The 15,804-nt window shown below is 42.9% G+C and overlaps 2 protein-coding genes across 2 annotated transcripts in view; one reads left to right on the top strand and one right to left on the bottom strand.

Annotated features, from left to right (window-relative positions):
• The window catches only part of LOC124510813 (zinc finger protein 160-like), a 339,108-nt gene that overhangs the window by 62,988 nt on the left and 260,316 nt on the right, over positions 1-15,804 (bottom strand). Inside the window, 1 exon segment of the mRNA XM_047077466.1 lies at positions 13,382-13,404. Within this exon segment, the coding sequence (XP_046933422.1) occupies positions 13,382-13,404 (23 nt within the window).
• Positions 6,794-7,726, top strand: LOC124510840 (vomeronasal type-1 receptor 4-like). Its single transcript, XM_047077518.1, has one exon. The coding sequence runs from the start codon at positions 6,794-6,796 to the stop codon at positions 7,724-7,726; it is 933 nt and encodes a 310-aa protein (XP_046933474.1).

Raw genomic sequence — 15,804 nt, forward strand, 5'->3', positions numbered from 1 at the left:
TCAGAGGCTTTGAAGCCAGACATTGACTTCTCCTCTCTAGCAATGAAAGTCGTACATGACATCTTCTTCCAGTAGAAGGTTGTTTTGTCTACACTGGAAATCTGTTGTTTGGTGTAGCCACATTCACAAAAGATCTTAGTGAGCTCTGGACAACTTGTTGCAGCTTCTACATCAGCACTTGCTGCTTCACCTTGTGATGTTACGGAGATGGCTTCTTTCCTTCAGCTTCCTGAACCACCTCCGCTAGCTTCAGACTGCTCATCTGCCACCTCCATGCCTCTCTCATGGCCTTCACAGAATTGAAGGGAGTCAGGGCCTTGCGCTGGATTAGGCTTTGGCTTAAGGGAATGTTGTGGCTGTTTTGATCTTCTCTGCAGACCATGACAGATTTCTCCATATCAGCGTAGGCTCTTTTGCCTTCTTATTTGTGTGTTCACTGGACTAGCACTTTTAACTTCCTTCAAGAACTTTTCCTTTGCATTCACAGTTTGGCTGTTTGGTACGACAGACCCAGCTTTCAGCCTGTTTTGGCCTTCGACATGCCTTCTCACTAAGCTTAATCATTTCTAGCTTTTGATTTAAGCTGAGAGGCATGTGACTCTTCCTTACACTTGGAAGCCACTCCCTCTCTCTCTGCTCCTCCCCCCTTTCTCTGAATAAATAAATTTATATTAAGTCACCTGATCTCAATGCTGTTGTGTCTCAGGGAATAAGGAGGTCTGGGGAGAGAGAGAGAGAGAGACGGGGACATAGCTGGCCAGTGGAGCACTCAGAACACACACAACATTTATTGATTAAGTTTGTCGTCTTATGTGGCTGTGGTTTGTGGCACCCCAAAGCAATTACAAAAGTAACTTCAAAGATCACCAATCACAGATCACCATCACAAATATATTAATGGAAAAGTTTGGACTATTGCAGGAATTACCAAAACGTGACAGAGACACAAAGTGAGCAACTACTGTTAGAACAATGGTACTGATAGATTTGCTGGAGGCGGGGTTACCAGAAAGTTTCAACTGAAGCAAAACAAAGTGAAGAATAACAAAATGAGGTATGCATATTTTGTATTTCCAACCTAACAAATTGCCACATACTTAGTGGCTAATATAACACCCACTTATGGTCTCACAGTTCATAAATCAGAAGTTCTGTAGGCTTGGCTGGGTACGCTGCTTAGAAGCTCAAAAATCAAAAATCCAGAGGGCAACCCACATGGGCTCTTCTGTGTAACACTAGGGAAGAATTCGGGTTCCAAGATCCTTTGGTTATTGGCAGAAATTATTTCCTCCTCATGGTTTCCATGTGCCACTAGTCACCTGTCTCCAAAGAGAGTCACAGCATGGGAAGAAACCCTCAGGCCTCTCATCTCTAACTTACTCCTTGGTCTAAGACTTCATCTGGTTACATTGTGCCCATTCGATAAACCCTTTTTGTGGTCACTTTATCACCTACACGCAGAACCTTAAGGACATCTGCAAAGTCCCTCTTGTAAATTTTTTTTAACGTTTATTTATTTTTGAGACAGAGAGAGACAAAGCATGAACGGGGGAGGGTCAGAGAGAGGGAGACACAGAATCTGAAGCAGGCTCCAGGCTCTGAGCTGTCAGCACAGAGCCCGATGCGGGGCTTGAACTCACGGACCGTGAGATCATGACCTGAGCCTAAGTCGGCCACTTAACCGACTGAGCCACCCAGGCGCCCCTGCAAAGTCCCTCTTGTAATGCGACATGACATAAACCTCCCAGTTACAACAGTGGGTGGAGATGTATTGGCCACATTATGAGACCAGTGATTTTTCTCAATGAAAACATAGGTTTAAAATAAATTTCAGTAAATCTACAAAAATAGTACAACTCTTCAAGTGGTTTCCAATAAGGGGAAAAAATAAAAGGAAAAAGAATACTTAGAAATTTAAGTTTTACCTTGCTCTGTCTCATATTTTAATAAAGCACATATTATATTCTAGCAACAGTGGAACAAAGGGATTTTCACCATTAACTGTGAGGTACTCAAGGTCTTCAAGACATAGGTAAAGCCAGATAAGGGACATTCTGACACCACTTTCCATCACTGAGTACCTGATACTGGTTAAAGGTGGCTCCTGGCCAAACTGCCATGGTCACACTCTTTGCTTCACATCTTAAAGGAGCAAAATGAGGGCACCTGGGTGACTCAGTCAGTTAAGCATCTGACTCTTGATTTTGGCTCAGTTCATGATCTCATGGTTCATGAGCTTGAGCCCTGCTTCATCAGGCTCTGCACTGTCAGTGCAGTCTCCAAAGACTGGGATTCTTTTTCTCCTTCTCTGCCATGCCCCCCTTTCTCTAAATAAATAAATAAACTTAAAAAACATATTTTAAAAAAAGAGCAAAATGGCTGTGGCTTGTAGTACACCCCAGTTCCTGCATGCAGTTCTCCACTACATATTCAATTTCAGGTATTTTATGCCCAAGTTTTTTTGCCTTGTGAATTAAACCTAGAATCTTTCCAAGATTAAGTTGTGAGTCAAATGTAAATGAGGGAATTAATGAATGTGGTGAGTGAATTAGCGATATCCAGTCTTCCCCTGTGACCTCCATCACTCCAGGCTCCATCTGTCCCCACCCTTTGGCTTTCCCCACTCCCACTCACTTGACCTTGAACGTCCCCTAAAACTCCATAGGACCTCACCACCATATGATCCTTCAAAACTCCTCTATTGTGCTCTGAACTCAAATCTCCACCCCTCCTGCCCTACTGCATTCCAGATATCACAGACGAGTTTTCTTCACCAGCCATCACCCTTCTGTTAGCCCTCCAGTGCTGCCTTTCCCTAGACATAAATCAGTCCTCTGTTCTAGAGATCCCAGTCTGTTTCCACTGAACTCGGTGCTCCTGGAACCTAGCAGCCCTGGGCCCCAATCACCCAGCTTTCTTCTCTCACCCAACAGCCTCACACACCATCTCAACCATGAAATCCCCGCCCCTTTCCCTGGGCTGTTTAGCACATGGTGGAAGTATCCTCCCAATCTCCGTTCATCACTATTCCGCCATTTTGCCTCACTCTTCATTACCATGGCCCACAGCTCTACCTCCCCTTCTACTCTTCGCCACTGTTTAGGCTCATTAACCACCCCCAGGACCTGCATGCCCTACTTGTAATACCCCCTCACCCATCACAGTCTTTAACCTCTCAAAGATGTAAAGTCCCTTTTACCCACTTTCCTTAACCACCTTCTCCCATTACCTGCCCATTCCCATTAAGCCCTTCTTTCCCAGGACCCCAAACCACTTATTCACCCAGCACACACAGTATCTTCCTACCCTTAACTTCTCTGCACAATTTGCCCCTCACTTAGTGAAACCTACCCTTTAACTGCTCTATGAATCAACCACTCCTGTATCTTTTAAACCCCTTTCCTCTGCTCCTCAATTTCTGTCTCCCCATATCCCCATGCTCTCTAAACCATATATATACCCCCATCCTGTGCCCTTGTTGTAGGTCACTCTATCCCACATTCTCGTTCTCTGTCACACATGCAGAGCAGCACATCCCCAACACCCCAACTTTACCACTGTGTGCCTCAACCTGAAGTGGCCTTATCACAGCATCTTTGAAATGTTACAGTTAGTAAATAACATCACAGGGATGGAAGGATGTAAAATGAGCAAGATATGTCCCCATTGCAGGTATCTAGAGTTCTGGAGCTACCACTGTTCTACACGTGAACCCCTTTTTAAGACTTAATGGGGATTATTAGGGCTGTGTGTCATAGTCACATTAGGAATGTGACAGTGGCTGATCATGAGTTTGTCACCGAAAGTACATGCGAGTGTGAATGTGTTTAAGAAGTGTATATTTGAGTGTGTTGATATGTATGTGTGTAAATTTACAATTGTGAAAGTGTATCCCTGATACACAAATCCCTGATTTGTAAATTGGGGAAACCGGATAGTGTAATAGTGTTAAATACTGGATTTGTTTCTTAGGCAAAAAAAAAAAAAAAAAAAAGCAATGGATTAATTGTAGAAGTTCCACCATTAGCGGTCTTGAAGTAGTATCAACTTATTTCATAGTTTAAAAATTATACAATCAGCCTGAATAACCATCTGATTTTAGTGCTTGTCTTCTAACAGACACCTATAAATCTCTAACGTTCCATGGATATTGTTCTGTTTAGACTTCCTATTGGAAGTTTTTATAGACTTCTTCTATGGAAGAAAAAAAAATCCCATATCACCTAAACTACCAAATTAATTGACACTGACTTCTGGGGGGAAAAGAGTCCAATGTTTTCTAATATAAATGATTATTATGTTCTTTTTTTAACCACATTTTTTAACTGCTTTAAAAATCCTTCTGAGGTACATTGTCTGGTTTATGTTCTCGTAATTTAAATGATGAAACAGAACACTGGCCTGAAAATTAGTTAAGGCTCACTTCTGGGATGAACAACTCAGGGGAGCAGAGAAGCCCATGAGACACCTCAGCCTTACTGCCAGTCCCACACGTGTTGTCAGACCTTAGTATTTCCTGCTCCCTCCCTATGAGACCCTGTCTGCTTCCAGGCATTAAGGAAAAGAAAAAGCCCTCTTAACACTTGCAAAGGTCTTTTAGGAGCTGATAACTAGAAACTTGTCATTATTTTCAGCAATTAGCAACTGGGGGAAAAAGTCTGTCACAAATATTCTCAGTTCCCCAAGCCTGTCCTCTCACTGTGGCTACAGGTGAAAAGATAATTCTGCCAGGAGGTGAGATCATAGAACTGCAAACCCATATCTTACGGTCTGGCTGCCTCCCTCCGTATCACACAAATCCTGATTGTCGTGACCAGCACACTGAGCCCACCATCCTGGCGGCTGGAGGGAGTCAAGTGAGTATTTTCTTTTTCAGTCTGAGAGGCAGAGTCTGCAAGCACAGTGGGGTACCAGGAGTCTTGGAAAGTGACGGTCTCAGAAAGAGAGAGTCTTCTGGTTGAGTGCCAAGGGCGCACAGGAAGGAGGAATAATTCTGAGGCATGAGCTGAGCTAGTAAAGGGAGATGGGTTCCTAGACCTGATGGCTCCTGATGTGATTTAGTGTAACCCTAACTGGCAGTGAATACTGGTGTTTAATCCAAGTGATAAGGAAAACAGACTTTAAAGTACTTAAGGACTGTGTACAGGAATCATAGACTACATTTTCAGGATTTGTAGCAGTGTGACTCTAACATCTGCATGCTTGTAATAAGGATTAAAATAAATCTACAGGAATCCTCTAAACTAGTGTAAAACCAGTGCATCCAAAAGGCAATTTCTGATATAGGAATGATTTCTCTAATTCTGGGTGTATGAAGAGCTATGGAGACAAGAATTGTTTCCTACTGAATATATCCTTGGTCTATTGAGTTTGGTGAGACTGTTGTCCCTCTTCAAATTAAGGGGGAAGCAATTGAAATAGTAACGTTACAAAATGGGTTTCAGACAGCAACTATTACCCGGGAAATATCTTGTGATGTATTCTCTGGTTTAAAACTATTCTTATATTAACCCCAAACTCTACAATCTCAACTTATATAATACACACACTTTCAAGCTAAGAAATTCTCTTGTGTAAGTCTTACATTTTGATTTTTCACAAACCTTATCTTATTGCTAATACCTTTTCTTAAGTGGTGGTAAACAGAGCAGCTTAAGATTTGAAATTAGTAATATTGAGTTTCTATTCTATACCAGTTTATCACATATTGGCATTTCAAGTCTCACTATTTAGGGCATGACATGGCATTCAATGATTTCTATGGTAGGTGTCATAAAAGAAAAATAGTGGATCAATTGCCAATACGCTAGAAAGCTAACGACACACTCTTTTCTTTAAACACAATTTGTCATGGAGCAGGTCCCTAGAATTATACTACAGTCAGTGAGTCTACATTTGATTGAGATATTTAAATATTCATTATTGTTAGTGGTCAACACAAGAAATCTTTAAACATAAATGAAAAAATGTTAGAAAAAATACTACTTATCTAAAATAAGATCACAAGGTATGAGAATGCCTGAATATATGCCTGTATTTTGAATGTTTTTTAAAGTTTATTTATTTAAGTAATCTGTACACCTGATGTGGGCTCTAACTCACAACTCCCAGATCAAGAGTCACATGCTCTTACAACTGAGCCATCCAGGCATACCTAGAGACCTGTATTTTTTTTTTTTAATATTTATTCAATGAGAGATTGAAAGAGAGAGAGAGAGAGAATGAGAATGAATCCCAAGCAGGTTCCACACTCAGTGCAGATATCCTCAGATCACCACCTGAGCCAAAATCAAAAGTTGGATGCTCAAGCGACTAAGCCTCCCAGGTGCCCCTATACACCTGTATTTTGAAGAATACATCTAATTAGCTTTGTTAAAACAGCACTGTGTTTAAAGGCACTGCCATCATACCAGCCCAGTCAGGTTCTAATCTCCCCATTCCCATTCAAATGTCAAAACATTTGAATTTGACAAATCACCAAACTTTCTCTGCCTCCTTATCTTTTCCATGAAAATACTGACTCTCAACAACTTATGAAGAATACAGAATGTACTACATACACAGCCTTTATAGCAATGATCTATGTTACGTAAAAAGCTCTTCTAGTGTTCTAAGTTCAGACCTTGGAAACTTGTTAAAAAGTAAATATTCTAAATAATTATTTTTAAGTGGGAACTCAAGTTAAGTGGAGAACATTGGATTTTAACCAATGTGACACACGTGCCTCACACCTCCTGTTCCCATGCAGGAACCTGGCTCAGAAGAAGAATTTCACTCCCTGGGATTTTACAGAATGACCACCAGGGATTTGACGATGGCAATGATCTTTTTCTTACAAACTACAGTTGGACTTCTGGGGAATTTCTCTGTTTTTTACTATTATCTCTTCCTTTATTTGACAGGATACAAGCTTAGGTGCACAGACTTGATTCTTAAGTATCTGACTGTAGCCAACCTCTTAGTTATTTTTTCTAAAGGAATCCCTCAAACAATGGCATCTTTTGGGTTGACACATTTTCTCGATGATTTTGGATGCAGACTTGTTTTCTTTGTTCACAGAGTGGGCAGGGATGTGGCCATTGGAACCACCTGCCTCTTGACTGTCTTCCAGGTGATCATGATCAGTCCTGGGGACTCCAGGTGGGCACAGCTTAAAATAAAAGCTCCCAAGTACGTGGGCACCTCCAACATCTTCTGCTGGGTCTTGAATATAGTGCGAAGTATTGTGGTTCCTTTTCATCTAACTGACAAAAGGAATAACATAAACATCACAAGGAAAATAGATCAGGACTACTGTTACGCGCTATCTTACAACCAAATCGCAGAGTCATTCTATGTGCCGTTGCTATTATCCCATGATGGTTTCTGTTTGGGGCTCATGCTCTGGGCCAGCGGCTCCATGGTTTTCATCCTGCACAGCCACAAGCAGCGGGTCCAATACATTCATAGGAACAATCTCTCCCCCAGATCCTCCCCTGAGAGCAGAGCCACCCGAAGCATCCTTGTGCTGGCGTGCTTCTTCCTTTCTTTATGGATGCTGTCCTCTATCTTCCACATTTGTTTGTCAGTTTTTAACAACTCCAGTCTGTGGCTGAGGAACACTTCTACACTACTCACTACGTGTTTTCCTACTCTCAGCCCCTACATCCTCATGAGACATGACCCCAGAGTGTCCACCCTCTACTCTGCCTGGATAAGGAAACAAAACCCCCTAAACTTATCATAAATATGTAAGTTATATGCCTATTCACAGTGGTTATTAACCCCTTTCAATGTGCAAGCACATTTATGAAATATTCATATTATGAGAGAGGGGTAAACGAGACAAACTGAGCTTCTCCTAAAGAAACAACATCCAGAGTAATTATAAACGAAATGTGGTATAGTTATCAAGTTAAAATACAGTAGCACCTCCTTATCCAAAGTCTCACTCTGCAGTTTGAGTTCCATGTGGTCAACGGCAGCCCACGAGCAGTCAATCCTCCTTCTGATTTATGGTCAGAAGCCCCATAGCAGCCTAGCGCTAAATCACAAGCCTACCTCATTCCCCTCACTTCATCTCATCACGTAGGCATTTTATTGTCTCACATCATCATAAGAAGTGTGAGGACAGCACAATATTTTGAGAGAGGGGGAGAGAGAGGAAGAGAGAGAGACCAGATTCACAGTATTATTACAGTATATTGTTATAATTTTTATTATTACTCATTATTAATCTCTTGCCACGTCGGACTCATAAGTTAAACTGCATCATAGATATGAGATACGTATGTGTGGAAAAAATATCGTATGTATACGGTTCAGTACTATCTGCAGTGTCAAGCGTCCACTGGATCTGAAATCTGGAACATATCCCGAGTGGATAAGGGAAGACTGCGGTATATTTCTACGTATATGTTGCCAGATTAATATCTTCCCCATCAAATAATATTGGATAATTGCACATTCAGGAACATTAAAATAATTCTTAGTCCAATAACTGCAAACTGCCTTTTCTTTAAATTCTTTTTAATCTGATATTTATCTCACCATGCTGGTTGATTAATTGGGTGAAGTCGCATGCTTTTCAGTTTTCTACTATATTCCTTATGTTTTAGCTCTATCTCTTAATACATGTCCAATTGTATATACAACAATGTTTGATTTTAACAAGAACAATTTGATATGATGCATATTTTTATGATTTGCTTTACATATATGTTGTGGGCTCCCAACGACATGTTTTACTTTCTTATTCTAGTTTACTTCTCTCGTGTTTTCATTTTTTTTTAACATTTATTTAGTTTTGAGAGAGAGAGTGTGTGAGAAACAGTGGGGGAGGAGCAGAGAGAGAGGGAGAGAGAGAATCCCAAACAGGCTCTGTCAACTCAGAGCCCGATGTGGGGCTCAATCTCATGAGACCATGACCTGAGCTGAAATCAAGATGTGGACGCTTAACCAACTGAGCCACAACAAGGTGCCCCTTTTGTGTTAATTTTTAAATTATTGTACAATTTATCCTTTTTCTTTAGAGATTGTAATATTCACGATCTCTTCGTTTTTTTGTTTTTTTTTTTTAATTTTTTTTTTCAACGTTTATTTATTTTTGCGACAGAGAGAGACAGAGCATGAACGGGGGAGGGGCAGAGAGAGAGGGAGACACAGAATCGGAAACAGGCTCCAGGCTCTGAGCCATCAGCCCAGAGCCCGACGCGGGGCTCGAACTCACGGACCGCGAGATCGTGACCTGGCTGAAGTCGGACGCTTAACCGACTGCGCCACCCAGGCGCCCCACGATCTCTTCGTTTTTAACCCAGATATTATAACAAACTTTTAGGGTTTTTTTTCGAAGTTTATTTATTTATTTTGAGAGAGAGATGCGGGAAAGGCAGAGAGAGAGGAAAAGAGAGTCCCAAGCAGGTTCCGCACCATCAGCCCAGACCCTGATGCGGGTCTCAGACCCATGAGCCACAAGATCATGACCTGAACCAAAGCCAGGAGTTGGATGCTTAACTGACTGAGCCACCCAGGTGCCCCACAACAGACTTAAAAACTAGTCAAAGTGCCAAGTTATTTAGTATCTTTAACTTCTACCTGGAAAACATAAGGACATTTCAAGACTAACATATTTACATCTTCCCAGCTTTTTAACATTTCTTTGCAATGATAAGCCTTGTATCTCCTACCCGGAGACTCATGCCCTCTGCCAGCATCCATGAAACTGACAGGTAACTTGTTGGTTGGCAAATAGGATAAAATGGAAAACTCTCCATGCTTCTTGACAGTTTTGCTAAGGGCAATGATAGAAGAGGGAGAGAGATTTTCTGGAAGAGAAAATGACAAGGCCCTTTGTGGGGCTGGTTAGGGGACGGGAGAAAGTCTCCTGAAACCGGTAGCTAGCCCTCTTCACCGATGTGGGTAAAGTTGCAGAAGACTCTCCACATCCTCCACGGTGGTGAGGCTGGAGGGTGAGCGGCAGGACTGAACCAAGCAGCCTGTAAGAGCTTTGTTTGTCCATTTACCACCTGGCAGGAGGGAAGGCCAAGGAGCCCCCAAACTTGAGGTAAAACTTGGAGTGAATCAAAATACAGTAAAACCTTGGTTTGCGAGCATAATTCATTCCAGAAACATGCTTGTAATCCAAAGCATTTGTATATCAAGTGAACTTCCCCATAAAAAATAATGACAATTCAGACGATTGGTTCCACAACCCAAAAATATTCATATTAATGATTATTACAATACTGTAATACAAAATAAAGAAAACAGGGGCGCCTGGGTGGCTCAGTTGGTTAAGCCTCCGACTTCAGCTCAGGTCACGATCTCACGGTCGGTGAGTTCGAGCCCCGCATTGGGCTCTGGGCTGATGGTTCAGAGCCTGGAGCCTGCTTCCGATTCTATGTCTCCCTCTCTCTCTGCCCCTCCCCCATTCGTGCTCTGTCTCTCTCTGTCTCAAAAATAAATAAACGTTAAAAAAATAAAATAGAAAATAAAAAATAAAAAAAATAAAAAACAAAATAAAGAAAACATAAAATATAAAGAAAAATAAACAAATCAACCTACACTTACCCTTGCAAACCTTCATGGCTGGTGTGAGGGAAACAAGAGGGAAGAGGGTTATCTATTAGCACAATAGAATCTTTCTCTGCAGGGGGGCTATTGTATACACTTGCACAGATGTTCACTGCGCTACAGTATTAATAAGCTTTTCATATACTGCATTTAATGTAACTGGCAATAAGGCATCAGAGCAAAGGGTCTATATCTGCAGGCAGCCTGACCTAGAATGAAGCAAAGCATTCCTAAGCTCATCTTGTATAGAAAAGCAAAGGACTGTCCATAAGTGCTTTGGAGTGACAAAAAATACACTAGTGCCAGTCGTGGGCACCTTCCAACATTCTGAAAAATCACTGACTTCTGCCAAACACCACAGCCTGAGACCAAGCATCCAGGCAAGGGAGATGATCACCCACAATCCCACAGAGAGAGAGAGAGAGCACTATTGGCTCAGTTGTGATCATGTGACACCCAGCATCACCAATGACTTGTGTGCAAGACATCACTTGTTTATCAAGTTGAAGTGTATTAGAAAGGTTTGCTTATCTAGCAGAACACTCACAGAACAAGTTACTTGGCATCCAAGGTTTTGCTGCACAAACACTTCATGTGGCTGAGCTGCAAGCAGCCCCCAGGCTACGAGGAATAAAAAAGAGCTGCATCTGGTAGTGCCTCGCTTACTGGCAAGGGTGGTCACGCAGTTCCTTGGAACCCCAGACCCCTCCCTCCGGTTTAGCAGGCTTACTGGCAAGGGCACCCAGACCCCCCCCCCTCCAAATTGCAAGCTTAAGGAAAAAGCTGGAGATGCTTGGGAATTCTGAGGAGGGAAAGGATCTCAAACTTGTGTAGTTCTGTTGCCCAAGTCACCATCCTGAGCGGCACCCAGAGGGAGGATGTGCTAAGTGCAGGAGAGAAAGCATGGAGGTCTGAGAGGTCAAGCAAAACTAAAGGAGTGGGGACAGAGGGAAAGCAGCTTCTGATCCCATGTGCTGTCAGGTGCTCAGAGAAACAAGAGGAAGCAGGCAGCCCAGGCCCCAGAGTGAAAAGGAGACCCCCATCCAACTACATCAGTCCCCTTGTCTGCCCTGGTGGGGAACATGATCTTGCTGCCACCCCTGACCCACACAAGACTTTTAAACCCCTTGGCTCATGTTGGGGGCAGGGGAGCCCCATAAACGAAGTGAACTAAGCTGGTCCTATTAGGGCAGAACTCACAGTGAAGGGAAAAGAAAGCCAATATGGACTTAGGGTGGAGCTGATCGAGCTACTCCAGATCTTCTAGCTCTTTATACGAGAGACTCTTCAGCAGAAGTGCACATGGTATATGCTTCTGCTTTGCCACCCCATACAGCCTGGGATGATCCCCAAAACTCGACTGTATCTTGGCACCTAGGGGGGGTCAGAACATATCGTGAAGGTCTTCACATGCCATGTCCTCTTTTCCACAGTAGAGAGAGGGTGTTTGTTGTGAACACCAAGCGCTTCTTTCCCAATAGCCCAGATAGAGATTGAGTCTTCCGTCCGTGACTGTGGTGAATAAAGCCCTGGTGAAACTCTGAGTCCTGTTTTCACTTTAAGGCTTTTTGGAACAATGAGGTCAGTTTATACTGCCCTACTCTTCCAGAAGTTAGGGGAAGTGGGCGGATTCTTTTTTTTTTTCTCCCAATGTTTGTTTTTTTCACATTTTTATTTAAATTCTGGTGAACATACAGTGCAATATTGGTTTCAGGAGTGAGTTTCAGTGATTCATCACTTACATACAATACCCAGTGCTCATCCAAACACATGTCATCCTTAGGACCCATCATCCATTTAGCCCATCCCCCACCCACTTCCCCTCCATCAACCTTCAGTTTGGTCTCTATCATTAAGAGTCTCTTTTGGGGGCGTCTCGGTGGCTCAGTTGGTTGAGCGCCTGACTTTGGCTCAGGTCATGATTTCATGGTTCGTGAGTTCGAGCCCCACGTTGGGCTCTCTGCTGACAGCTCAGAGCCTGGAGCTTGCTTCAGATTCTGTGTCCCCCTCTCTCTCTCCACCACACCCCTGCTTGTGTTCTGTCTCTGTCTTTCAAAAACGAATAAACATTAAAAAAAATTTTTTTTAATTCTCTTTTGGTTTATTTTCCCCTCCCCCCCAATATGTTCATTTGTTTTGTTTCTTAAATTCCACATATGAATAAATAATATGGTATTTGTCTTTCTCTGACTTATTTCACTTAGCACAGTACACTCTACTTTCCATCCACATCATTGCAAATGGCAAGATCTCATTCTTATTGATGGCTAAATAATATTCTATTGCATACATATACCACACCTTTTTTATCCATTCATCAGTCAACAGACATTTGGGCTTTTTCCATAATTTTGCTATCAATGATGGCGCTGCCATAAACATCGTGGTACATGTGCCCCTTGGAATCTGTATTTTTGTATCCTTTGGGTAAATACCTATTACTGTAAATGGTGGACTCATTTTTTTTAATTTTCCCCTTAATGTTTATTTATTTTTGAGAGAAAGAGAGATGAAGCACAAGTGGGGGGTGGGGAGGGAGGGAGAAAGATGGAGACACAGAATCTGATGCAGGCTTCAGGCTCCCAGCTGTCAGCATAGAGCCTAACACAGGGCTCTAACTCACCAGCAATGAGATCATGATCTGAGCCAAAGTGAGATGCTTAACCAACTGAGCCACCCAAGCACCCCGGACTGATTATTTTATGATCCAGAACCTCTGGCAAAGGGAGGCATCCCCCACCTGAGGGCCCCCCTTGGGGCTTTGTTTTATGGACTCCCTCTCAATACTACTAGCTACACTGCCTTTGGAAGTCAATTATTATCTTGCTACTTAGCTTTTGCCAAAACTGATGCCTGAACTAGAGAGGCTCTTTGGCTCCCCAAACTGAAATTCCCTCTTTAAATTCCCTCTTGAACTACATGACTAACAACTTTAAAGGGTGCCCAAATCCTTGACAAATAGAAGCGTAATATTCAAGAACAAAACCAGACTGCCCCAGGAACGTCTCAGTAATATCGGAAACAACTGAGAGAGAGCTCTCTTTGGTGTAAACGATATGCCCCCTTCAGGCACAGGAAGGAGAGTCTTGTGGAAACTTTCTATTACAACAACCCTCCCTCCTGAACACACAGTGACTTGAATTTCAGGGGTGAGGGGATCCATTCCTCTTGTTGCTGTTCAAGACAAGTCTGGTATAAAAGCACCCTTTGCTTCTTAAAACTGCCACCTACCGCCCTGAGTGGTCTGCCCCTTTCTTCAACTCTCCCTGCCCTCAGTACAAGGGCTTGTTACAGATTTCACCAGGGAAGATCCCAAGAAAGTTTCAAACTGACAGCCATTTACATCCAACCATCATATCTCAAAACAGAAACTCATGGGTGGTTCTCCATGAAGACCACCTGTCATTCCCTGGAAAGAGCACTTTCTTTGCTGCCCTTTTGGAAGATGAGAAGTTAGTGATGTGGGAAACAAAGGAAAATGAAAAGTTTCCTTACAACTTACAACCCGTGAACAAGTCCTTGAGACAGGCAGAGTGACCTTCTGCTGGGAACTCAACTCCTCCATGAGGACACTTTGCTAAGGGCAAAGGCAATCTTAGCCTGGCCCCCCAGGATCCCATAAGTCTCCTATAGTTAATCAAAATTCCTTTGGAAACTTCCCTTAGCTCTACCCCCAAAAGATATAGGCTGGCAATCATACTCCAAGCTTATGACCCTGTGTTACACATTTGAGGGGTCTCATGACTCAAGTTTTACTACACAGTAATAAACGACCTTTTCCTAACAGTAGCTAGCCCCTCAAGGTCCTGGAAACCTCGTTTCCAAAATTCCTTAGAGACTTACTCTATCCCCAGCCCCCTCCCAACCCGAAGGCATATCTCCAGTCACTCTTCACAGCTCCAGTGCAGCAATTCCTGCTACAGGTCCTGCCCCTGTGCTTTAATAAAACCACCTTTTTGTACCAAAGACGTCTCAAGAGTTTTTTCTGGGCTGGCGGCTCCAAACCCCAACACTTCAAACCCCACCAGTGACTTGCAGGAAGCACCACTAGGAGTCTCACTTTGTTGGGGGAACAACATGCATTTATTCACCAGAGTGGTTCTTACTGAGCATCTCCTCTGGGCTCACACGTGTGTTAGTCAAGGGGCACTGTGACCAGGGCTCTGTGACTGGAATCCCACATGTGTGTGCAACACCCAGGACTCATTCACATAAGTGATTGAATACTGGTGAATATAGATAAGGAGTGGCCTTCCTGAGTGTGGACCATGGTACGTAAACCTAATGGAGGAGAGGGGAGTAGGAAGGGGATGCAGACCAGCGGTTCTGAAGGATCTTTGATCATCTGTTCACTTGTGCTCCTGTAGTTGGGTGGTTTTTAGCTAATGAATGTGGAGCTCATAAAGGGCCTCCAGGAATGGACAGCCAAATACTGAAAGGGATTTGCTTATCACAGATTCTATCCTGAAAGACAGAATCCTTTCAGCAAATGTTAGGCCCTTTGCTTCACTTTTTCTGTGTCCAGGTATCAGGATCAGAGAATATTTTTGAAAACTTCCCCCCCACACTTGTTAATTACTGAGAAACAATTACAAGTTTGTAGTTTTTTCCAAAGACTGTTGCGGTGTTTAGGAAAAACTCGTCCTTTCTCCCTGGAGGCAGACAGGATGTCCCATGGAGGGAGCAGGAAATACCTGTGGGACTGGGAATGAAACTCTGCTATCTCGGGGCGCCTGGGTGGCGCAGTCAGTTAAGCGTCCGACTTCAGCCAGGTCACGATCTCGCGGTCCGTGAGTTCGAGCCCCGCATCAGGCTCTGGGCTGATGGCTCAGAGCCTGGAGCCTGTTTCCGATTCTGTGTCTCCCTCTCTCTCTGCCCCTCCCCTGTTCATGCTCTGTCTCTCTCTGTCCCAAAAATAAATAAACGTTGAAAAAAAAAATTAAAAAAAAAAAAAAGAAAAGAAACTCTGCTATCTCATCCTATTTTCTGATCCCCCGAGAAATTTTTCTACCCCAAAAAGAAGGGTTCCCCATTTTCAGACACCTGGCCTGCAGCATCATTAAATTATGAGTAGAGATATTTGGCCAAAGTTCCTGGGAAGGATTTTCAAAGAGATACAAGTAAAAGGAAGAACACCATGACAATAATTTGCATTAGAAACCACCGGACGCTTTTGGTTTTTTTGGTTGTTGTTCACTATTAATTTGGAAGTGTAGGGGAGTTGGAAATTCTTTAGCATAATTTATAACATTG

This window comes from Lynx rufus, unplaced genomic scaffold (genome assembly GCF_022079265.1).
Source record: "Lynx rufus isolate CCGP_SWC_20201006 ecotype Redwood Valley unplaced genomic scaffold, mLynRuf1.p SCAF_16, whole genome shotgun sequence".
Taxonomy (NCBI): domain Eukaryota; kingdom Metazoa; phylum Chordata; class Mammalia; order Carnivora; family Felidae; genus Lynx; species Lynx rufus.